The sequence below is a fragment of the Rhinatrema bivittatum genome, chromosome 4, assembly GCF_901001135.1.
Source record: "Rhinatrema bivittatum chromosome 4, aRhiBiv1.1, whole genome shotgun sequence".
In the NCBI taxonomy this organism is placed as follows: domain Eukaryota; kingdom Metazoa; phylum Chordata; class Amphibia; order Gymnophiona; family Rhinatrematidae; genus Rhinatrema; species Rhinatrema bivittatum.
This window is the reverse complement of record NC_042618.1, coordinates 440157327-440178350: the sequence shown is the minus strand read 5'-3', so window position 1 is coordinate 440178350 and position 21024 is coordinate 440157327. Positions and strand designations below refer to the sequence as shown.

The 21024-nt window shown below is 47.7% G+C and overlaps 1 protein-coding gene across 1 annotated transcript in view; it reads left to right on the top strand.

Annotated features, from left to right (window-relative positions):
• CFAP54 (cilia and flagella associated protein 54) overlaps positions 1 to 21024 on the top strand; it is a 1106494-nt gene that overhangs the window by 465417 nt on the left and 620053 nt on the right. Inside the window, exon 33 of the mRNA XM_029597529.1 lies at positions 13480 to 13704. Coding sequence (XP_029453389.1) covers positions 13480 to 13704 — 225 coding nt within the window. The remainder of the gene's footprint in view (positions 1 to 13479; positions 13705 to 21024) is intronic.

Below are 21024 nucleotides of genomic sequence, written 5' to 3'. Positions count from 1 at the left end.
AACCAGTGGGCCCCTTCCTTAGGGATTCAAATCTTTTCTGTTGTCTATGGAAGCAACAACAACAAAAAGAAGATGGTGCTTCCATTTACATTAGAGTGGTGTACAGGCCTCCAACTCAAACAGAAGAACTGGACAGAGATCTGGTGAAAGACATCCAAAAGATGGGAAAGAAGAGATAAGTATTGCTCATTGGAAATTTAATCTGCCAGATGTGGATTGGACCATCCCTACTGCCAAATTTGCAAGAAGTAGAGAGATAATGGATGCCCTTCAAGGGGCTCTGCTCAAACAAATGGTGATGAAACCCATGAAGGAGAGAGTTATACATGACTTAGTGCTCACAAATGGGGATAATGTCACTAATGTCTAGGTAGTGCTCACATGAGCACCAGTGATCATCAGATGGTATGGTTCGATACAGCAGTCAGAATGGAGAGAAGACATAAAAAGATTCAAGTTTTAGATTTCAAAAATACAGACTTTGGTAAATGGGGATGTTCCTTGAGGAAGAATTGGAAAACTGGAAGAAAATAGGTGAAGTGGAATAACAGTGGGCCAAATTAAAAGGAGCTATTTCCAAAGGCAACAAATCATTATGTAAGAAAAGTGAACAATAGTAAGAGGAAAAGGAAACCGATCTGGTTCTCAAAGAAGGTGGCCAAAATAATAAGAGCAAAAAGAACAGTGTTCAAGAAGTACAAAGGATCCCAAAAGAGGAACACAGGGAAGAATATCTGGTGAAGCTGAAGGAGAACATAAGAATAAGGGGCCGAATTTTAAGACCTAGGCGCGGGCGTATATTTGTGCGCGCAACCTAGGGGAGCCCCGATGGCTTTTCCCGTTCCCTCTGAGGCCGCTCCGAAGGAGGGAACTTTCCTTCCGCCTCCCCCCACCTTCCCCTCCCTTCCCCTCCCTAACCCGCCCCCAGCCCTATCTAAATCCCCCCTTACCTTTGTTAAATAAGTTGCGCCTGCCTCCGGGCAGGAATAGGTTGCATGCGCCGGCCAAGTGCCAGTGCGCTATTCTCCAGTACAGCCGCTGTGCCAGAGGCCTCGGTCCCACCCCCGCCCCACCCCCGGACTGCCCCGCCCACTCCCCGCCCATTTTTTCAAGCCCCTGGACATACGCGTGTTCCAGCGCGCGCAGAAGCGGGTTTTCGGAGTTACGCGTGTAATATATGTGCATAACCCTTTAAAAATCCACCCCATAATGTTGCGTATCCCGGTTGTGGCAGGCCCGCGACCGGGCATATTTACCTCTGGTGCCTGGCTCCCGGAACTGGCCCAGCCTCTCTGGTGGCAGTGGCCAGCCACTTGCACTCCCACACCCCTGCTGCCTCCTCTGTCTCTCTTGTCCCTCTGTGGGCTCCTCTGGCTCTCCCTGTGCCTCTATGGACTCCTCCAGTTCCCGGCGGGTCTCCCCACATGTGCCACGGAGAGACGCCGCCATCCACAGGCCTGCTTCCTCCTAGGCGCGCGCATGCTCCTCTTCCACTTTTAAAAGAGCTGAGGTGGGAATCCTACCCTTGGCCCCAGATGATGACATCGGGCCCTGCTACTTAAGGCAGGACCCGCCATTCGTTCCTTATCTTGGCAACAGGTCTCCACGCTTGTCGTGTGCTCGTTGCTCGTCCAAGTTCCTGACTTCGTTCCTGATTCCTGTTCCTGACCCCATTCCTGGTCCCAGTTCCTGATTCCATTCTTGATTCCTACCTAGCCTTGCTTGGACTGACTTCTGGCTTAGAACCTTGCTACGTTTGGACCACGCTCAGGACTGACAACTGGCTTTGACCTCTGCTTCATTGGAACTACGCTCAGGACGGATTACTGGCTTTGACCCTCACTTCGTTGGAACTATGCTCAGGACTGATTACTGGCTTTGACCTTTGCTTCGTTGGACCACGCTCAGAACTGATTCCCGTCCTTGGCTCTTGTTCCACTGTACCTCAACTAGCTCTGCTGCCTGCCTTAACTCCAGTCTGTTCCCGACCTCGCCTTCAGTTTCTCCTTGGACTTGGCCTTGTCAGGCTTCGGCCTTCTGCTACCCAGGCGTCACCTGCTCTTGCTTCTGGCCCGTCCATATCTTTGAGCATATGAGCTGTATTCGGAATTCCCGGAAGGAAGCTCCCTTTGTGTCACATTGGCTAGAATTTCATCACTGACCAGATGAATTACGTCTCTTTGCAATTGAGGTCCCCAAACCGCATGCACGAGGAGGTGATTTCAACACATGGCTCCTAGACGGGAGAAATGGTGAATTTTTACCCTCAACACATCCCATCCTGCTGGACTATATCTAGACATCCAATGGTCAGTCTTCTTTTGATTATTTCTTTTGACTGTTTTTTGATTGTTCCGTCATGGTTTCTCCGATTATATCTGATTCCTCTCAGACTTTTCTTCTAACGAATTTCATTGTCTCTTGATGTAATTCTACATAGAAACATAGAAATGACGGCAGAAGAAGACCAAATGGCCCATCCAGTCTGCCCAGCAAGTTTATCACTTTTTTTTTCTCTCATACTTATCTGTTACTCATGGCTCTTAGTAACCTTTTGGTTCTATTTCACTTCCACCCCCACCATTAATGTAGAGAGCAGTGATGGAGCTGCATCTAAGTGAAATATCTAGCTTAATTAGTTAGGGGTAGTAACCGCCGCAATAAGCAAGCTACACCCATGCTTATTTGTTTACCCAGACTATGTAATTCAGTCCATGTTGGTTGTTGTCTGTATATAGATCCACTTTTCTTCATTCCCCCTGCCGTTGAAGCAGAGAGTTATGCTGGATATGCGTGAAGTATCAGACTTTCTCCTCTGCCGTTGAAGCAGAGAGCTATGCTGGATATGCATGAAGTATCAGACTTTCTCCTCTGCCGTTGAAGCAGAGAGCTATGCTGGATATGCGTGAAGTATCAGACTTTCTGAGGCTTATTTGGTTTGGGGTAGTAACCGCCGTAACAAGCAAGCTACTCCCCGCTTTTTTGTGAATGCAAATCCTTTTTTCCACATTTCCTCTTGCTGTTGAAGCTTAGAGCAATGTTGGAGTCACATTAACTGTGTGTATGTTTATTGAATAAGGGTATTGTCTCCAGGTAGTAGCCTTCATTCCGTGATCCACCCACTGTTCATTCACATCCTCTAGACTTTATGGATCCACAGTGTTTATCCCACGCCCCTTTGAAGTCCTTCACAGTTCTGGTCTTCACCACTTCCTACGGAAGGGCATTCCAGGCATCCACCACCCTCTCCATGAAGAAATACTTCCTGACATTGGTTCTGAGTCTTCCTCCCTGGAGCTTCAAATCGTGACCCCTGGTTCTGCTAATTTTTTTCTGACAGAAAAGGTTTGTCGTTGTCTTTGGATCATTAAAACCTTTCAAGTATCTGAAAGTCTGTATCACATCACCTCTGCTCCTCCTTTCCTCCAGGGTGTACATATTTAGATTCTTCAATCTCTCCTAATAAGGCATTCGATGAAGACCTTCACCTTTTTGGTCGCCCTTCTCTGGACCGCCTCCATCTTGTCTCTGTCTCTTTGAAGATACGGTCTCCAGAACTGAACATAGTACTCCAAGTGAGGCCTCACCAAGGACCTGTACAAAGGGATAATCACTTCCCTTTTCTTACTCGATATTCCTCTCTCTAGGCAGCCCAGCATTCTTCTGGCTTTAGCTATCGCCTTGTCACATTGTTTCGCCGACTTCATATCATTAGATACTATCACCCCAAGGTCTCTCTCCTGCTCCGTGCACATCAGCCTCTCTCCCCCCATTGAATACAGTTCATTCGGATTTCCACTCCCCATATGCATGACTTTGCACTTCTTGGCATTGAATCTCAGCTGCCATATCTTCGACCACTCTTCCAGCTTCCTTAAATCCCGTCTCATTCTCGCCACTCCTTCCGGCGTGTCCACTCTGTTGCAGATCTTAGTGTCATCCGCAAAAAGACAAACCTTACCTTTTATCCCGTCCTCAATGTCACTCACAAAGATATTGAACAGGACCGGTCCCAACACCGATCCTTGTGGTACACCTCTTAAAACCGCTCTCTCTTCAGAGAGAGTTCCATTTACCATCACACATTGTCTTCTGTCCGTCAACCAGTTTGCAATCCAGGCCACTACCTCGGCACTCACTCCTAAGCTTCTCATTTTATTCACCAGTCTCCTGTGCGGGACCGTGTCAAAAGCTTTGCTGCAATCCAAGTAGATGATATCGAGTGCTCTTCCTCGATCTAATTCCTTGGTTACCCAGTCAAAAAGGTCGATCAGATTAGTCTGACAGGATCTTCCCCTGGTGAATCCATGCTGCCTCTGGTCCAGCAATTCTCCTGACTGTAGATAGTTCACTATTTTCTCTTTCAACTCTCGTTATATAGCAGTGCCTAAAGTTCTAATTGTTCTCTGACTCCACCTGTTGGTAAGGATACACAACCCACTTTTCTGGACCTATCTGTGGTATTACAGGAACGAAAATTAGCAGGTAAGAACCAATTTTCATATACTCTCCCACTACGGATCATAATAAGAACATAAGAACATAAGAACATGCCATACTGGATCAGACCAAGGGTCCATCAAGCCCAGCATCCTGTTTCCAATCCAGGCCATAAGAACCTGGCAAGTACCCAAAAACTAAGTCTATTCCATGTTACCATTGCTAGTAATAGCAGTGGGTATTTTCTAAGTCAACTTAATTAATAGCAGGTAATGGACTTCTCCTCCAAGAACTTATCCAATCCTTTTTTAAACACAGCTATACTAACTGCACTAATCACATCCTCTGGCAACAAATTCCAGAGTTTAAATGATATCGGTGTTGCGGCCCTGGCCGCGAGCACCACGGCCAGGCCCTTACCTCTTGATTCCCGGACCTGCTCCCGCCTCCGGAGTCCTGGCTTGCGGCCTGTTTGGCGGCGTCCCCGCTGGGGCAGCGCCGCCGTGAAGGTGCCGGTGGATGCCCTGCTCCTAGGCGCGTGCGCCGCTTGGGCACCTTTGTAGCCCGTTTCCCGCCAGTGCTGACTCCGCCCAATTCCTGACGTCAGACGCCGCGGCCTTGATAAGCCGGCCGCAGCCATCCAGCCTTTGCCTTGCAACGGGTTAGCATTCTGGTTTCCTGTTGCGTGGCACCCCGGAGTGACCTGCTTGGCTACGTCGCTCCGTTCCTGCCTGTCTGCTACAGTACCTGCTTGGTTCCTGCCTGCTTGCTACAGTACCTGCTTGGTTCCTGCCTGGTTCCAGTACCTGAGTCTTGCTACAGTTCCTGCCTGGTTCCAGTACCCAAGTCCTGCTACAATTCCTGCCTGGTTCCAGAACCCGTACCCAGTTACAGTATCACTACTGTCCTAGTCTGGTTCCAGTTACCTATCCTGATCCACAACCCACCTAAGTCCCAGCGGCCGGGCCCCTACGGGCCCTTCCCGTGGGGGCTTCGGCTTCCAAGGGTGAAGCCACCTAAGTCCCAGTGGTTGGGCTCCTCCGGGCTCCTCCCGGGGGAGCACCAGCTTCCAGGGTGAAGAGCATCTACGTCCCGCCTGAACATCTGCCTCCCAGCCCGCTGTTCATCAGAGACATTGTCCATCTCTTCCTAGTCTCCAGCAGGTCGGCCCAAGGGTCCACTAAACTGAGACTCCCACAACAATCGGTGTATAAGCTTGAAGCTTCTTTAAAGGTCCTAAGTTCAACCTGAGATTGTTCTGAATTAGCAGGAGTGGTGGGGTGGTTTGCTTGGAACTTTTCCTCTCAGTCACATACAGCGCTCTCTCTCACACTGGCTCTCAATGTCACACCTATAACACATGCTCTCAGTCACTCACATATACAAATGTTTTTTCTCTCTCACTTATATAGGCTCTTAATTACACATTTACACACATGCTGTCTATCTTTTCACGCTTACACACACACAGGCTTTCAATCACATAAATACATGCTGTCTTTCTCTCACACACAGACTCTCATTCACATGCTTACAAACATGTCCTCTCTTTCTCTCATTTACACACAGGCTCTCAATCACATACTCACATGCTCCCTCACCTAATCAGCTCTCAATCACACACAGACACACATGGTCTCTCTCTCTCATTTAAACACAGGCTCTCAATCACATACTCACATGCTCCCTCACCTAAATCAGCTCTCAATCACAGACACACATGGTCTCTCTCTCTCATTTAAACACAGGCTCTCAATCACATACTCACATGCTCCATCACCTAAACCAGCTGTCAATCAGACACAGACACACATGATTCTCTCTTACTTATACACACAGGCTCTTAATCATACATACACATGATCTCTCTCACACACAAAGGATCTCAATCATACACACTACTCTTTCAAACAAACAGGTTTTCAATTACAAACTTACACATACAGGTTCCCAATGGTAAACTTACATTCATGCTCTCTCTCTCACAGGCAGGATCTCAATCACAGACATACTCTCTTTCACATATACAGGCTCTCAATCATTCACATACATGCAATCTCTCACTCACACACACAGGATCTCAAACACACATGCTTGCTCGCTCATTCACTCTCTCTCTCCCCCTTCCCCCCCCCCCCCCGGGAACTCGCGGCAGCAGCAGCCACCTCCCAACGCTAACCTCCTTCATTTTCAGCCCTCGGAGGCGAAGGCGGAGTCCCATCGGCCGCGGTTGAAGATTTTCATTTTCTCCGAGCCGCGCTGCAGTCTTCTTCCCGCGCAGGCACCCGATGCTCTCCACTTCCTCTTCCGGGCCGCGGGAAGAAGAGAGCACCGGCGTGCTCTCTTCTTCCCGCGGCCCGGAAGAGGAAGTGGAGAGCATCGGGTGCCTGCGCGGGAAGACCCGCGCAGGCACCCGATGACTCCAGCGCTGGCACCCGCTGACACCCGATGACTCCCGCGCAGGCACCCGGATGACTCCAGTCGGCGTGTCTCTTCTCCTCCCCCCCCCCCCCCCGCGGCCCGGAAGAGGAAGTGGTGAGCATCGGATGCCTGCGCGGAAGAAGAGACCACGCTAGTGTGGTCTCTTCTTCCCGTGCAGGCACCCGATGCTCTCCACTTCCTCTTCCGGGCCGCGGGGGGGGGGGGGGGGAGGAGAAGAGAGCACGCCGGTGCCGCTGACTCCAGCTGTCCTGCCGCGTTCCGCCCGGTCTAAGGTAAAACCAATGAGTGAAATTTATATAGAAGTAAACACCTTTTACATTATGTTGCATTATTTTAAGCTAATTTTTACTTTAATGATTTTTTGATGTTACATGATCAGTTTTACTTAAAATGTTACCACATAATTTAAATGTCACCATTGTTTAACCATTTTTTAATTAATGATTCTACAAATTATGTACTTGTTTTTAAATTTTGTTTTACTGATTAATGTATATTTTTGTGATTTACTCATAGCCCCTGATGCAGCCGTTGTATGAACGGCAAAACTCGGCCTGAGTTGGGCAGCCATTTTAAGTACGTCTCCACCACAATAAAGATTTGAAAAAGACTTTGGCATCTAACCCTTTTTTGTTTTCCTAACGGCTTTTTTAGATCACCTACCTTCTTGTTTCTTAGGTCCATCCATTTTTCAGTTTAGTCAGCTTTTTCAGTTTCTTCAGCTTTTTTCAGCCTTCTTTCACTCCTCTCTGTCTCTAATCCAATTCTCGCACTTCTTCCTGTGTGGTTTTGGTTTCTCCAGCCCTTTTTAAATGCCGTCGTGCCGAGGCAGCAGTCGCCCTGCAGAGCCGCTATGGTGTTTATTTCACTCGGTAAGTTTTCTATCTCTTTGGCCATTAATTTTGTATATTCTCGGTGGTCTACCGCCTCGCAGACATTATTGAACTCTCACATTTCATTTTCTCTATTAGGAACAAATTTTGCTAGCGTCCCTTGTACACTGGATTAAACTTGAAAAATAACTTTCACGAGACGCTGCTGCACTTGCTCTTTAATGCTGTAAGGTATCTTCTTTTAAGCTTTGATCCTGCTTTCGCATATTGGTGTTTTTTTTCTTTTGGCACCCGTCTCATTTACATTTTTTGTGCGGTCTTTTTTTAGCTCTTCTGATTTTCCTCTACAGGGCTCCACTACATATTCATCACTCCTATACAACTGGCCTCACCGGTACTGTTCTCTGTTGTTTGTTGGAAAACAGAGTTTTTGACTTTGATTTAGGGCATTCCTGGTTTTCCTTTCCCTTTTCCTTTCCCCCCTTCCCCCCCTACACTCCCTTCTCCTTTCCTCCTCCCCCTCCTCCTCCCCCCCTTCAGCCCATGTTTGCAGTATTTTAATCTTATACACTCCTTTCTCCCTGACACCTGCCTCAAACCTCCATTTTTTCATTACGTTTTCTATTTTTTCATTACTTTTTGGTTCCCCCTTTTCCCTTTCCCCCTCCCCCTCCCCCTCCCTTAATTTCAATATGTTGTCTTAGACTTTTCAATTTCAATTTCATATTACTCTTATGCCTGTCATCCAATCTGCATGTATTATGAATGATTTAATACTTTAATTACAGTATGTTATTGTTTTAGTATTTACTATTATTATCTACATTTATGTCTGTTTTTCAATTTATATGTAGTTACGTTTATATGGATTATGAATATTTTTTCTAAACGTTTTTTCTTGATGATTATTTTCTTTTTATTGTTGTTCTGTTCGGTGTCCCTACTGTTGTTTTTTGGTTCCTTATTATATCTTATTTTGATTTCTTTCATTTGTTATTAGTTTATCCTTTAGGCTCCTATCCCTCCCGAAGCAGCCTATGTGGCGAAACACGGTCTGTGTCGGGGGACCAAAAAATGTTTTCTCTTCAAGCAACTGCGAATAAACGATGAATATGTTGAAATTAACTCTATTCTAAGTCTCATCTATTGAGCCAGCAAAAACAAGGTTCCATGAAATTAATCAGCGGTAAACTATCTACTAGTGTGGTTTTTACCTTTTTTTTATATACCGCTCATCGTCTCTACTTCTCATTAGCCATTAATAATGTATAAACATCAAACTCTTTCTGATGGAAACGGAACTGGATAACTATTGGCATGATATGAAATTCAAGGGGGGATGACTCAGAGCCAACATCAGGACATATTTCTTCACAGTAAGGGCGATGGATTCCTGGAATGCATTCCCAGAAGGTGAAAATGAGAACAGTAATGGAGTTCAAGAGGGCATGAGATATAAATACTGAGGATTCTTAGAGGCTAGAGGTTGGAAATGAAGAAATGGGATTAACTATGTTAACTTTGGGTATAACAATTGTGTATGAGAATAACCTTGCACAAAATGGTGTTTACTACCCTTAATAGAAGGCATGTGGGTTACTTCTATGGCGCGGCAGTTGCTATCCTTAACAAAAGGTATGGGGGTAATCTGCACGGAGCTGCAGTTACTACCATAAGCAACTTTCCGGGCAGACTGCTTGGACTATTTGGTCTTTATCTGCCGTCTTTTTCTATGTTACTATTTTGATAGTTCAGCCAAGTTCCACTGATTATCCAGGTAAAGTTACCTGTGTAAATTTATCTGGGTAACTTTCCACTCACCAGCCCACGGTGAGCGGGCAGGCTCCTTACCTTCGCAGCCAGTCGGGCCGCTGCCGCTGCTGCTGCTGCAGCGGCCTCTCCGCGGTCTCCGAGCTCCTCTCTGGCCGCCTTGTGCTCCATGCAGCGGGGCCAGCCTGTCGCGAGCTCTCCCTCATGGTCGGGACCCTCGCTGCTGCTTCTGGATCTCCCCGGTTCGTCTCTGCCTTCCCGGGGTCCTCAGCCGGCAGGGAGGGCATCCCTGCCGGTGCCCGTGCTGCAGTCCGGGTCCTCGCCCAGCAGGGAGGCTGTCCCTGCCGGTGCCTGCAGCTCTCTGCTCTGCCTGCAACCTTTCTGCTTTCATCTTTGCGGCTGGAAGCCGCTCCAGCGACCTGCCCTCACCCACCTTCAGTCCAGGGCTGCTCCGCTGCCTCCTTGGGCCTTCTATGTGGCGGAGGACGCCACCAGCTTCCAGCTCTCTTCTCTCCAGCTTCCTAGGGCGCGGGCGCGCGCCTCTCTCCTCCTCTTCAAGGGCCAGCCAGGTGTGGCCCCCCTGCTGACCCCTCCCTGGGCGTTGTCCTCTTCAGCCCTACAAAAGGGCTCAGCGTCCATTCCAGCTTTGCCTTCGCAAGGAGTTGGTCACTCCTGGGATCCTGCTATCCTTCGCTCCAGGAGTCGTCCGTGTTCCAGCACTTTTGCAAGGTCCTGTGTTTCTTGTTCTTCGTTGGAGCTCCTCGTCTTGTCCAGATGTCTGCCTTCTGTTCCAGTCCTGATGTCCGCCTGCTGTTCCAGTCCCAAGGTCCGTCTCCTGATCCGGTATCCGTGTTCCAGTCCTGATGTTACCTGCTGTTCCAGATGTCCATGTTCCAGCCCTGAGGTCTGTCTCTTGTTCCAGTATCCGTAGTGTTTGTTCCTGACCCTGATGCTTTAACCTGCTTTCGGCTGCCAGGAGTGCAGCACCAGCTTTTGGCTGCCAGGAGTGCAGCAATTTGCCTTTGGCTGCCAGGAGTGCAGCACCAGCTTTCGGCTGCCGGTGTGCAGCAATTTGCCTTTGGCTGCCAGGAGTGCAGCACCAGCTTTCGGCTGCCAGGAGTGCAGTACATTTCCCTGAACTACTTTGTCGCCTCATATTTCCTTCCTGCACTGGTCCCGCTCCCACGGATGTAGGACAGGGTGGTCCGCGACCAGCCCATGGGGCCTGCCCGTGTCAGTGGGCTGAGTAGGGCGCCCTGAGGGATCGTGCCACTGTCTTGAAACCCAAGTCTCGTCTGTGCATCCATTACCTCATTCCTTCCTGCACTAGACCTGCTCCTGCGGATGTAGGACAGGGTGGTCCGCGACCAGCCCATGGGGTCCGCCCGTGTCGGTGGGCTGAGTAGAGCGCCCTGAGGGATCGCGTCATTGTCCGAATACCCGAGTCCACGTCTGTGCATCCAGCACCTTGTTCCTGAGTCCACATCTGTGCATCCAGCACCTCGTTTCTGAGTCCACGTCTGTGCATCCAGCACCTTGTTCCTGAGTCCACATCTGTGCATCCAGCACCTTGTTCCTGAGTCCACGTCTATGCCTGAGTCTATGTCGTTCCTGAAGTCTCGTCAGTATCTCAATGTTCCAGTCTTCGCTGCCCGGGCCTCCATCCGGCCTGCCGCTTCTTGCCGTACCCTGCGGCAGGTCCGAAAGGGCTTGGAACGGTCGGAGGACTGTTCATAAGACCAACATTGTGTTGTTGGTCTTCTGAAGCGTGCAGGTACGGAGGAGGGCCTGTCCTTCCAGTCATCACTCCAGCCTCGTTCCTGTCCAGTCCATGCTCAGGCATGCCACGCCTACCGCGGCACCTCCTCAGAGTTCCGCTGGGGTCGAGCCGTGGCCCAAGGACACACATCTCCTGGGAAGTGGGACCGCTCTCCTAGCGCTCCACAACAATATGACAGAAAAGTGAAGCAATGTGGATTAATAATTTCTTTTCTTTTTTTTCCTAAACAAGCAAATTCACAGGAGTTCATCTAACAAATTAATGGCCTGATTCACTAACAGGGCAATTTTAAATGCCCAGCGCATGCAAGTGCTGGGAGATACATGCGAGGCTGGGCCGCGTACACACCAAGCGCATTTTCAGAGCAGCCCAGCCACACATATCTCATGGTATGCGCAGAAGTGCCGGGTTTTTGAAAAGGGCGGGCTGGGGGCGAGGTCTAGGTGGGACAGGGGCAGGGCACTGTCCCGGTGAAGCGCATGCCGGCAGCTGGCTGGTCCATGGAACTTAACTTCAGTTCCTAAGAGCAAGTAAGTTTAAAAACATAAAATTTTGATTAGTTAGGTGGGGTTTAGAGTTTGAACAGAGAGGGGAAAAGGGAAGTTAGGGGATTAAGGAAGTTCCCTCCCAGTCTGCTCCTTTATTGGAATGGACTGGGAGGGAACTGGGGTAGGCCTGATTTCGTCGTCGCACGCTTTTAATCAAACCCCCCCCCTTGCTTGTGTGAGTGGGCAAGTGCGCGCACGCCGATATAAAATTGGGTGCATGTTATTAAATCGGCGCATCCATATGTGCGCACCGGGAACCGTATGCACATGGATGCCCACAGGTACTTTTGAAAATTTACACCTAAGCATTTTTCTTATAAACACAGGATGGGAGAAAAGCTTTAAGGATAGATTTTAAATGGCCCTAACTAAATCCCCCCACCTTTGATGAAAAATTCTGCCAGCCGGACCTTGTGTGGCTGGCAGAATTTTCAAATAGGCCTGGCCATGCGCATAAATGACAGTATGCGAATAAATGCTGGGCCTTTTCGAAGGGGCAGGCCAGAGGGCATGTTCGGGGCGGGGGGGGGGGGGCAGGCTGGGACAGCGGCATTGTTCGCTGTCCCGAAGACCCAGCTGCTGGCGCGTGCAACTTACTTCAGCGCGCAACTTACTTCTTTGTGAAGCAAAGAAAAAAAAAGAAAAAGATAGGGTTTAGGGGGTGGGGATGAGAGGAGAGGGGAAGGGAGTAGGGAACTGGGGAAGGCCATAATGCGTTGCCACGTGGAAATAGCAGAAATCCCCCCTTTGCGCGCGCCGCCCACACATACATGCGCGGATTATAAAATCCGGCGTACATGTGTGCACGGACCACGGATTTTCTACCATGCCACACCGGCGCATGCATGTTAGAAAATCGGCAGGTCCATATGTGCTCATGTCGCAGTTATATTCATGGTCCTACTAGTGTCTATGTCCTAATTTTTGAATGTTTTTTTTATTGCAATTAAAATCATTTATTCAGTCTCTGAAATAAATCAGAGGAGCTCCAGAACTTATCTGTGAATGAATACTGAAATGGCCATCCAGCATTCTCCATCCAAATTACAATATCAAACAGCTGTTTCAGCACCCTTAGCAGATCAGAGGTTCAGGTCCTTCAATGGGCACAGGCTCTATCTGTATGAATGGCTATACCCAGTTAAAGTTACACAGGAAAGGTTACAAGAGTAACTTTAGGACAGCTGTTTTGCCAATCAGACTTAACACATCTAACATTAGCTGGATAGTGCTGAATATCTGCACTCACCAAAGTTCAGCCTGACACCCAGAACTCCCCCATCACAGCCTTTTTTTGTTGGCTACATTTTGTATGGTAACAAGTATACTTGGATAAAATTGATCTGGGGAGTAGGAGAAAATTTAAAATCTTGTTGGTTTTTTTTTCCAGGGCATTCTAAAAGCTTCCTGGACAATAGCCTTTCAATGTCAACCTTATTGGGTTTATTTTTGTATGCATAATCTTCTGGTCAAGTATAGCATTAACTGTTAACAAGGAACTGCTGTAACAGGATAGCAGTGGCATTGCTTCAAATAAGAGCTTTCTGAAATTCACTCACATCAATCCAAAGCTTACATATGTGTGCAATTCCCTACACAGTTTAATATTTCTTTCAAGATCAAGCCTTCTGTGTTAACTCACCATTCCTGTTCTTTTCTCTTTTAGAAATTCACAAGCTGGGCGAGAAAGAAGAGCTTTTACGACTCTAGTGGTACTACTGACTCCAATTGTTGCCGGTTACATGAAGCGTAAATCAATTCGTAGAACATCTATCGATGAGATGCCATGGAGATCACTGATGAATGTACTTCTGGCAATTACGCATTTCAGTTTATTTAAACAGCAACTGGCCCAGCAATTTAAGAATGAAGGTTTACAAAAGATGAGAAGGTACAAATACTAAAATTATATTATCAGTGAATATGTGACTGTCTGAGTTACTGTAGTATTTGAAACTATAGATCATTTCATGGATATCTGAGTTGAGGTTTATGAGACCATTTCTAATTGCCTATAAAAGTTTATGATTTTGAGGTTGATAAAGCAGCAGTACTAAATATTCCATCCAAAATGTCAGTTTGCTTTTGCCTATTTTACTTGCCTTGTTGGTATTTTGATTGGCTTTCTTTGTTCCTTTCTATTTTATCTTGAGTACCATATATACATTGAGGGGCTAATTTTATAATAGCCTGCATAAATTAGATGGGAAATATATACATAAATTATACCAATTTTGAAAAGGAAATATTAACTTTTGAAAATTATCCCACCAAAACTACCATCACACAATTTAACAATTGTATGGTGCTATTGAATTCTACAAGTATGTATGTATTTTGTGCCCTGCTGAGATCTGCAGATCAGCAAGTTATAAATTTTATAAATAAATATATACACCTGCAAAATTGCATGAAGAAATTTTATGTGCATATTTTTGAAAATGCAAAAGTATGTGAAAAAATGCAAACCCTCTCCTCAACCTCCCCACCGGGAATGCATGTGTATGATACAGATAGAAAATGACCCCTTAGTCACAAACATGACATATACATATATTTACCCACATATTCTGGCCAATTTTAATTCAAATATGCAGCCACCCATACATTTGTGTTTGGGCGCGCGAGAGAACATACACTGAAATTTTAAATTGTGTATATATTTATGCTTGTAAGATTTAAAAAAAGGCCTAGTGCGAGTAAGTATGCTCCTACTTTTAATCAGTTACTCAAGCAAACATACTTCATGTATCTTCCTTAAGAAATTGTTGGACTTATTGTGTGCAGGTAAGCAGATTTTAAAACTTATTTGGTTGAAGGATGTAGACAGTTTTCCAGTTGGTTTACCTGTTTGCCCAGTCTATCTTGAATTCATCCAGACTCCTCGGGTTCTTCAGCCTGCACTCCCCCCAGTTGACCCAGACCCCTCTCCCTGGCATATTAGGCCTAAAACACAATTTCTGCAGATTTGCTCCTCATCAGCAGCAGAAATAAATCTATGTGGCTAATAAGCCAGTGCTCACTGCAGCCTATGATTTTAAAATTTGGAGTTATACACATAACTGCTGTCCCCATCCTGGAATGCCCATGCCCTGCCCCCAACTCCGCCCCTTTTCAGCCCCTTTTTGGTTACTCACACGAGTATATATACGCACGTAACTTCCGGCTTTTAAAATGTGTCACTTGTGCATGGCCAACATACTCTACTATAGGGGCTTTTTAAATTCTGTACATTGTGTATGCAATTTTATAAAAGGCCTTTTCTATGAGAAAAAAACTGTTTTACTCACAAAAATCTCTTTGAAAATTACTTTATGAAAGTAAATTAGGACTTAAAGGAGTCAATGAAAATTGTATATGCATTCTTAGGGGCAGATTTTCAAAGGGGTACACACATAAGATACGCACATACCCCCCGAAAACCTACCCCAAGCTCCCCCTGCATGTGCCGAGCCTATGTTGCATAGGTTCGGCGGCACACCCAAGCCCGGGGACGCGCATAAGTCCCGGGGCTTTCCTGGGGGGGCAAGTCAGGGGCGTGTCGAGGGGCGTGTAGCGGCGGCGTGTCATCAGGGGCGTTCCGGGGGCGGGGCCGCGGGCGTGGTTCCGGCATGGGGGCATTTCGGGGGCGTGACCGAGGCCTCCGAAACTGCTCCCGGGCCGGGGAATCGTGCGCCAGCAGCTGGCCGGCGCGCACGAGTTGCACGTGCCTTGGGCAGGCGTAACTTTTATAATAAAAACGTAAGGGGGGTTTAGATAGGGCTGGGGGTTGGGTTAGGTAGGGGAAGAGAGGGGAAGAGAGGGGAAGGTGCAGGGGAGTGGAGGGAACGGAGGCAGCGCGCGCAGGCTGCCGATTTTGCGCAGCCTTGCGCGCGCCGACCCGCGTACTCTTGTTTGCACCGGTTGTGCGAACAAAAGTACGTGCGGGCATACTTTTTAAAAATCTGCCGCTTAGCATATAGACAGGTGAATCCAATACGAGTAGGTTATACACCTCTATCAGCAGATGGAGATGGAGCAAAGCTGAAATCACAGTATATATACCCCTACAGTGACATCAGTCCACCACTATTCTCCGTCTCCAGCAGATGGTGGACGTGCATCTCCCTACTGGGGATTGTTTTGAAGGAGAAACAAAGAAGGAAATTTAATTTGCCCCGCTCTCCTGTGGTGATACCTTATGGTCTCTCCCTCAGTTGAGAATTCCTGAGGTGATTTCCTTAGTCCCTCAGATGAGTGCCTTGATCTGATAGCTGTTTTTTCAACTGGCGTGGGCTTAGCTGTAAAAAAAAACCCAACAAAACTGAAAGGCAAGCGGGTGCAGGAAGCTGAGCACAGCGGTGAAGGTTTATGCCCTCTCCCTCACAGCCAGAGACTGACCTTGTACTCAGCCAGGATGGGCTGAGCTCAGGTAAAAGTTATTGTTAAAAGAAAAAAAAATGATGAAGAGAAGGGGAGTTGAGTAGGGATTCCCCCACCCAGGGTCTCCGTGCTTGGTGTACAATCCGACTGTCGTTCCTGCCATCGGTGGAGTTCAGGGGGCTGGGGCAGCCTGGTAGGTTGAGCAGTCCTTGCGGCTAGGCCCTGTTCCAAGGCTCATCTGGCTTGCCGTGTGGTAGACCGTGGTGGCGTTTTTGCTCTTTTTTATGCGCCGCAGCCTGCCCTCTTCAGTTTCCGTTGATTGTGCTAGTATGCCTGACTGCACGGCCCATTGTGTGTTTGGTTGTGCGCCTAGTTGGGCACAAAGCTAGGCGCCTAGTTAGACTTATAGGAGTGCCTACCATGGCACCTATTTGTGTGCACATGCACGCGCCTTTATTCACGCATGCATACACATGCGCCTTTTTGTGCACATTATGGGGTAGATTTTTAAACATGCATGGGCATCCATCTGTGTGCAGTTCCTGGCATGTGCACATGGACGTGCCAATTTTATAACATGCGTGCGTCGCGCCCCAAGCCCTACTTCCCATCTATCTAATCAAATGTTTTTTGTTTTATAACTTCTGCTAAGGAGCTGAAGTAAGTTGTGTGTGCTGGCTGGCTGCCGGCACATGCATCACCGGGATAGTCCTGGCCAGTCCCCTGCCCAGACCCTGCTCCCGGCCTGCCCTCTTTCGAATACCCGGCATTTCCACGCATATAGGGAGATATGCGCGTGGCTGGGCCACTATGAAAATGCGCTCAGTGCGCACACTACCCGACCACGTGCGTATCTCTTTGTTTTTATGCATGCCAGGGTTTTAAAATGTACTCATATCTGAGCATCCTGAGGGAGCTCAGGTTGGGCATTTATATAGGCACAGTGTTGTGCACCTTATCTGTGAGCACCTAATTTCTTATTTTTGGGGGGGGGGGGGGGGGGGGGGTGTTGAGGCAAATTGGCAGACTAGGGCACCCATAGTGAAGAAACCTAAGCGCTTTGCCCTGTGTGTTGCTTGTCATATTTGGCCATTTCAACCTGGCGTTCCCTTGAATTTGTGTCAGCGCTTTTTGGAGGCTCAGGGAGAAATACCTCCTTCTGATTTTACTAAGCCTAGTTCTTCCCAGGCTGGTGCGGGAATGAAAAAAGAGCTGCCAGAAGGATTGCCTGATTTTGAAGCTCCCCTAACTGGTTCGTCAGCAGGGAAAGGTAGTTCAGTGGGCACAGGTCAGCAGCCCCCTGGTTTTGGCATGGATCCTTCTGCCTTTTCTTGGGTAGAATTTTTTCAAGGACTGCACTCCTTCCTTTAGGCGGAGTCCCCGGCCCTGGCCAAACTTAACAACTCAGGATTGCAAGCGGTGAAATCCTGCACACCTGATGCTGTGGGTAAGCGTCGGGTATGCCTAGAGCTGACCTTCTCGATAGGAAACCAGATGGCACAGATGATGAGACCGATCCTTATTCCCTGAGTGGCCTCCAGGCTGCAGCCTTGTGCATGGTTTGCACAGTCGGTTATGCCTGCTCTGATCTGAGTGTTATAGGAGCATACCACCAAACTTCAGAAAGAATTCCTATTTCTCAGCAACCTATATATATATAGGGCCAGATTTTAAAACTTATGCACAGGCATAGATTGGTTCGCGCAACCTGGCGCGAATAAATCTATGCCCGATTTTATAACATGCGCACACTACCGCGCGCATGTTATACAATCCAGGCTCTGCACGTGCAAGGGGGTGCACACATGTGCACCTTGCGCGCGCCAAGCCTGAGGGGAGCCCCAATGGCTTTCCCTGTTCCCTCCAAGGCCGCTCCGAAATCGGAGCGGCCTTGGAGGGAACTTTTTCTCCGACCCCCCTTCCCCCCACCTTCCCCTCCCTTCCCCTATCTAACCCACCCCCAGCCCTAACTAAATCCCCCCACCTTTGATGAAAAAGTTACGCCTGCCTCTTGAGCGCGCTGGCCGGCTGCTGGCACGCAAACCTCCAGCACGGCCACTGTGCCGGAGGACTTGGAACTGCCCCAGGCCCCGCCCCCGTACTGCCGCCGCACCCCCGGCCCTGCCCCGGACCACCATCATGCCTCTGGCCCCCACTCCCGATCTATGTAAAATAGGCTTCCCGGCGCGCGCCGGGAAGCCTATTTTACATAGGCCTCCCGGCGCGCGCAGAGCCCCGGGACTCGCGTAAGTCCCGGGGTTCTCCGAGGGGGGCGTGTCGGGGGCGTGTCGGGGCGGGCCCGGTCGTCGCTGCGTTTCGGGGGCGTGTCGGCAGCGTTTTGGGGGCGGGTACGGGGGCGTGGCTACGGCCCGGGGCGGTCCGGGGGCGTGGCCGCGCCCTCCGTACCCGCCCCCAGGTTGCGGCCCGGCGCGCAGGAGGCCCGCTGGCACGCGGGGATTTACGCCTCCCTCTGGGAGGCGTAAATCCCCCGACAAAGGTAAGGGGGGGGTTTAGATAGGGCCGGGCGGGGGGGTTAGGTAGGGGAAGGGAGGGGAAGGTGAGGGGAGGGCAAAGGAAAGTTCCCTCTGAGGCCGCTCCGATTTCGGAGCGGCCTTGGAGGGAACGGGGGTAGGCTGCGCGGCTTGGCGCGCGCCGGCTATACAAAATCCATAGCCTTGCGCGCGCCGATCCAGGTTTTTAGCAGATACGCGCGGCTCCGCGCGTATCTACTAAAATCCAGCGTACTTTTGTTTGCGCCTGGAGCGCAAACAAAAGTAGGCTATTCGCGCGCCTTTTAAAATCCGCCCCACTGTGTATGCTTTTTGTATTGAATCAATTTTATTTTATATGTATTTTATATTATCAGCTGCTATGATGATTATGGGAATGATAGCAAATCAAGAACATAAATAAGTTGCCAGATTTAGGAAGACCAAAATCATCTTCGTCCTCCAATTACAGATCATCCTACCCCATGGGATCTAAACATAGTTCTTACTCAGTTCATGAAACCATCTTTTGAGCCTCTGGCCTCAGGAAAACTAAAATTTCTCTCTTGTAAAGTTCTATTATATTTTGATAGCTGTAACTTCTGCCCAACAAAGAAACAAATTACAGACTCTAGTTTCATATTCTCTCTGTAATGAAATCTAGAAAAATAGAGTAGTTTTAAAAACTCAATCAAAATGTTTACCAAAAGCAGTCTCTCAATTTAATTTTAATTTAAATCTGTCCTTTGTGCTTCTGACATTTTTCTGAGACTGCATAATAATAAAAGTGAACTGTAGAAAGGATTTAGTGTTCTGTTTGTACAGAACTAAGTATTACAGGAAATCTTTTCAATTATCCATCTCCTTTAACCCAGTAAAACAAGGAGTTACTGTTACAAAAAGAACTCTTTCCACATGAATTTCTGATTGCATATCTTGCTATTACATGCAATCAGGGCAACATCTTCAGAGTAAGGTTAAAGCACATAAAGTCAGGGCTACTGCAACGTCCATAGTGCAACTTCGTTCCATTTTCATAGAAGAAATCTGCAAAACTGCCACCTGGTCTTCTATCCATACCTTCACCTTTCATTACTACTTAGAAAGAGCTTCATTCATGTTTTTACAGCAGTTTTGGCCAAGCAGTTCTAAAAACTTAGAGGTGAATTTTCAAAAAATGTATGTGTAAAAAAAATAGTATATGCACGCATACAAAAGCACATAAGCGAGTCTATAGTATTTTCAAAACTGTAAATACGTTCCTAAATTGGGGTCCATGCGTAAATATGTGCATGTAAAAAAGAGGCATGCCAGGAGCATTCCGGGACAGCACCAATATTTATGCACGTAAATTGCTATTTTAAAACCTGTGAAAGTGTGGAGCATAAGTCTTTTATTAGCATGTATTTATTCTTATATAACACAATATAATATAAACAGTGATGCTAAACTTATCGTCTGTATTAAATCAAATAAAGAGAGAAGTGAGGTAATGGGCATACATATAAAACATTACTCTAAGTAGAAAGGTATCATCAGTATGTTCCAGGTGACCTTTAGCTAATCATTATGTTCCATTCCTCCTCTCCTCTCCTCTACTATTTTTATTTTTTATCTAATTTTTTTTATACCAGTTTCAAATATATTATGATCTCATATTTCTTGCTTGTCTTGTGGCTGACCCATCGTTAGATATCCACTATTATATATTTTTAATCCCCCACAATTTTTTGTCTAATTTCAAATATATTTCTTGCTTAATCCAATAGGGATTAAGCAAGAAATATGAGATCATAATATATTTGAAATTGGTACAAAAACATTTGGGAGGATTAAAAATACATAATAGTGGATATCTAATGATGGGTCGGCCACAAGACAATCCCGCAACGGGCCATACTCACTCCAACACCACCCCTTAGAGATGTCGCCATGCTCCCTGCTCCTCTTGGGCCCTGTTTAGGTGTGCACACATGGCGCACACCAATTCTTAAAGGGCCCATGGCACCCTGGGATGACATCACATGCCTGGTCTTTCATAAGCACTGACAGCACAGCGATTCTCTGCCTCAGCAACAGGTCCTCCTGCATTGTAATATGTGTCTCTATTCTCCTCTGTGCCTTTGCCTTTTTGTTCTGCTTTGCCTCCTTGATTCCTTCTTGCCCTGCCCCGTTGTCCTCTTGACCTGCCTGTCTCTCTGGTACCTTGCCCTTCCTAAATCTTGGTCCCTTGTGCTTTGTCTGTCGTGTCCCTCTGTCTCTGCCTGACTCTGATTGCCGACTGTCCTGATCACTGCCTGGACCTGACCTTGCCTGATTTCCACCTGCCCTGATCACTGCCTGGACCTGATATTGCTTGT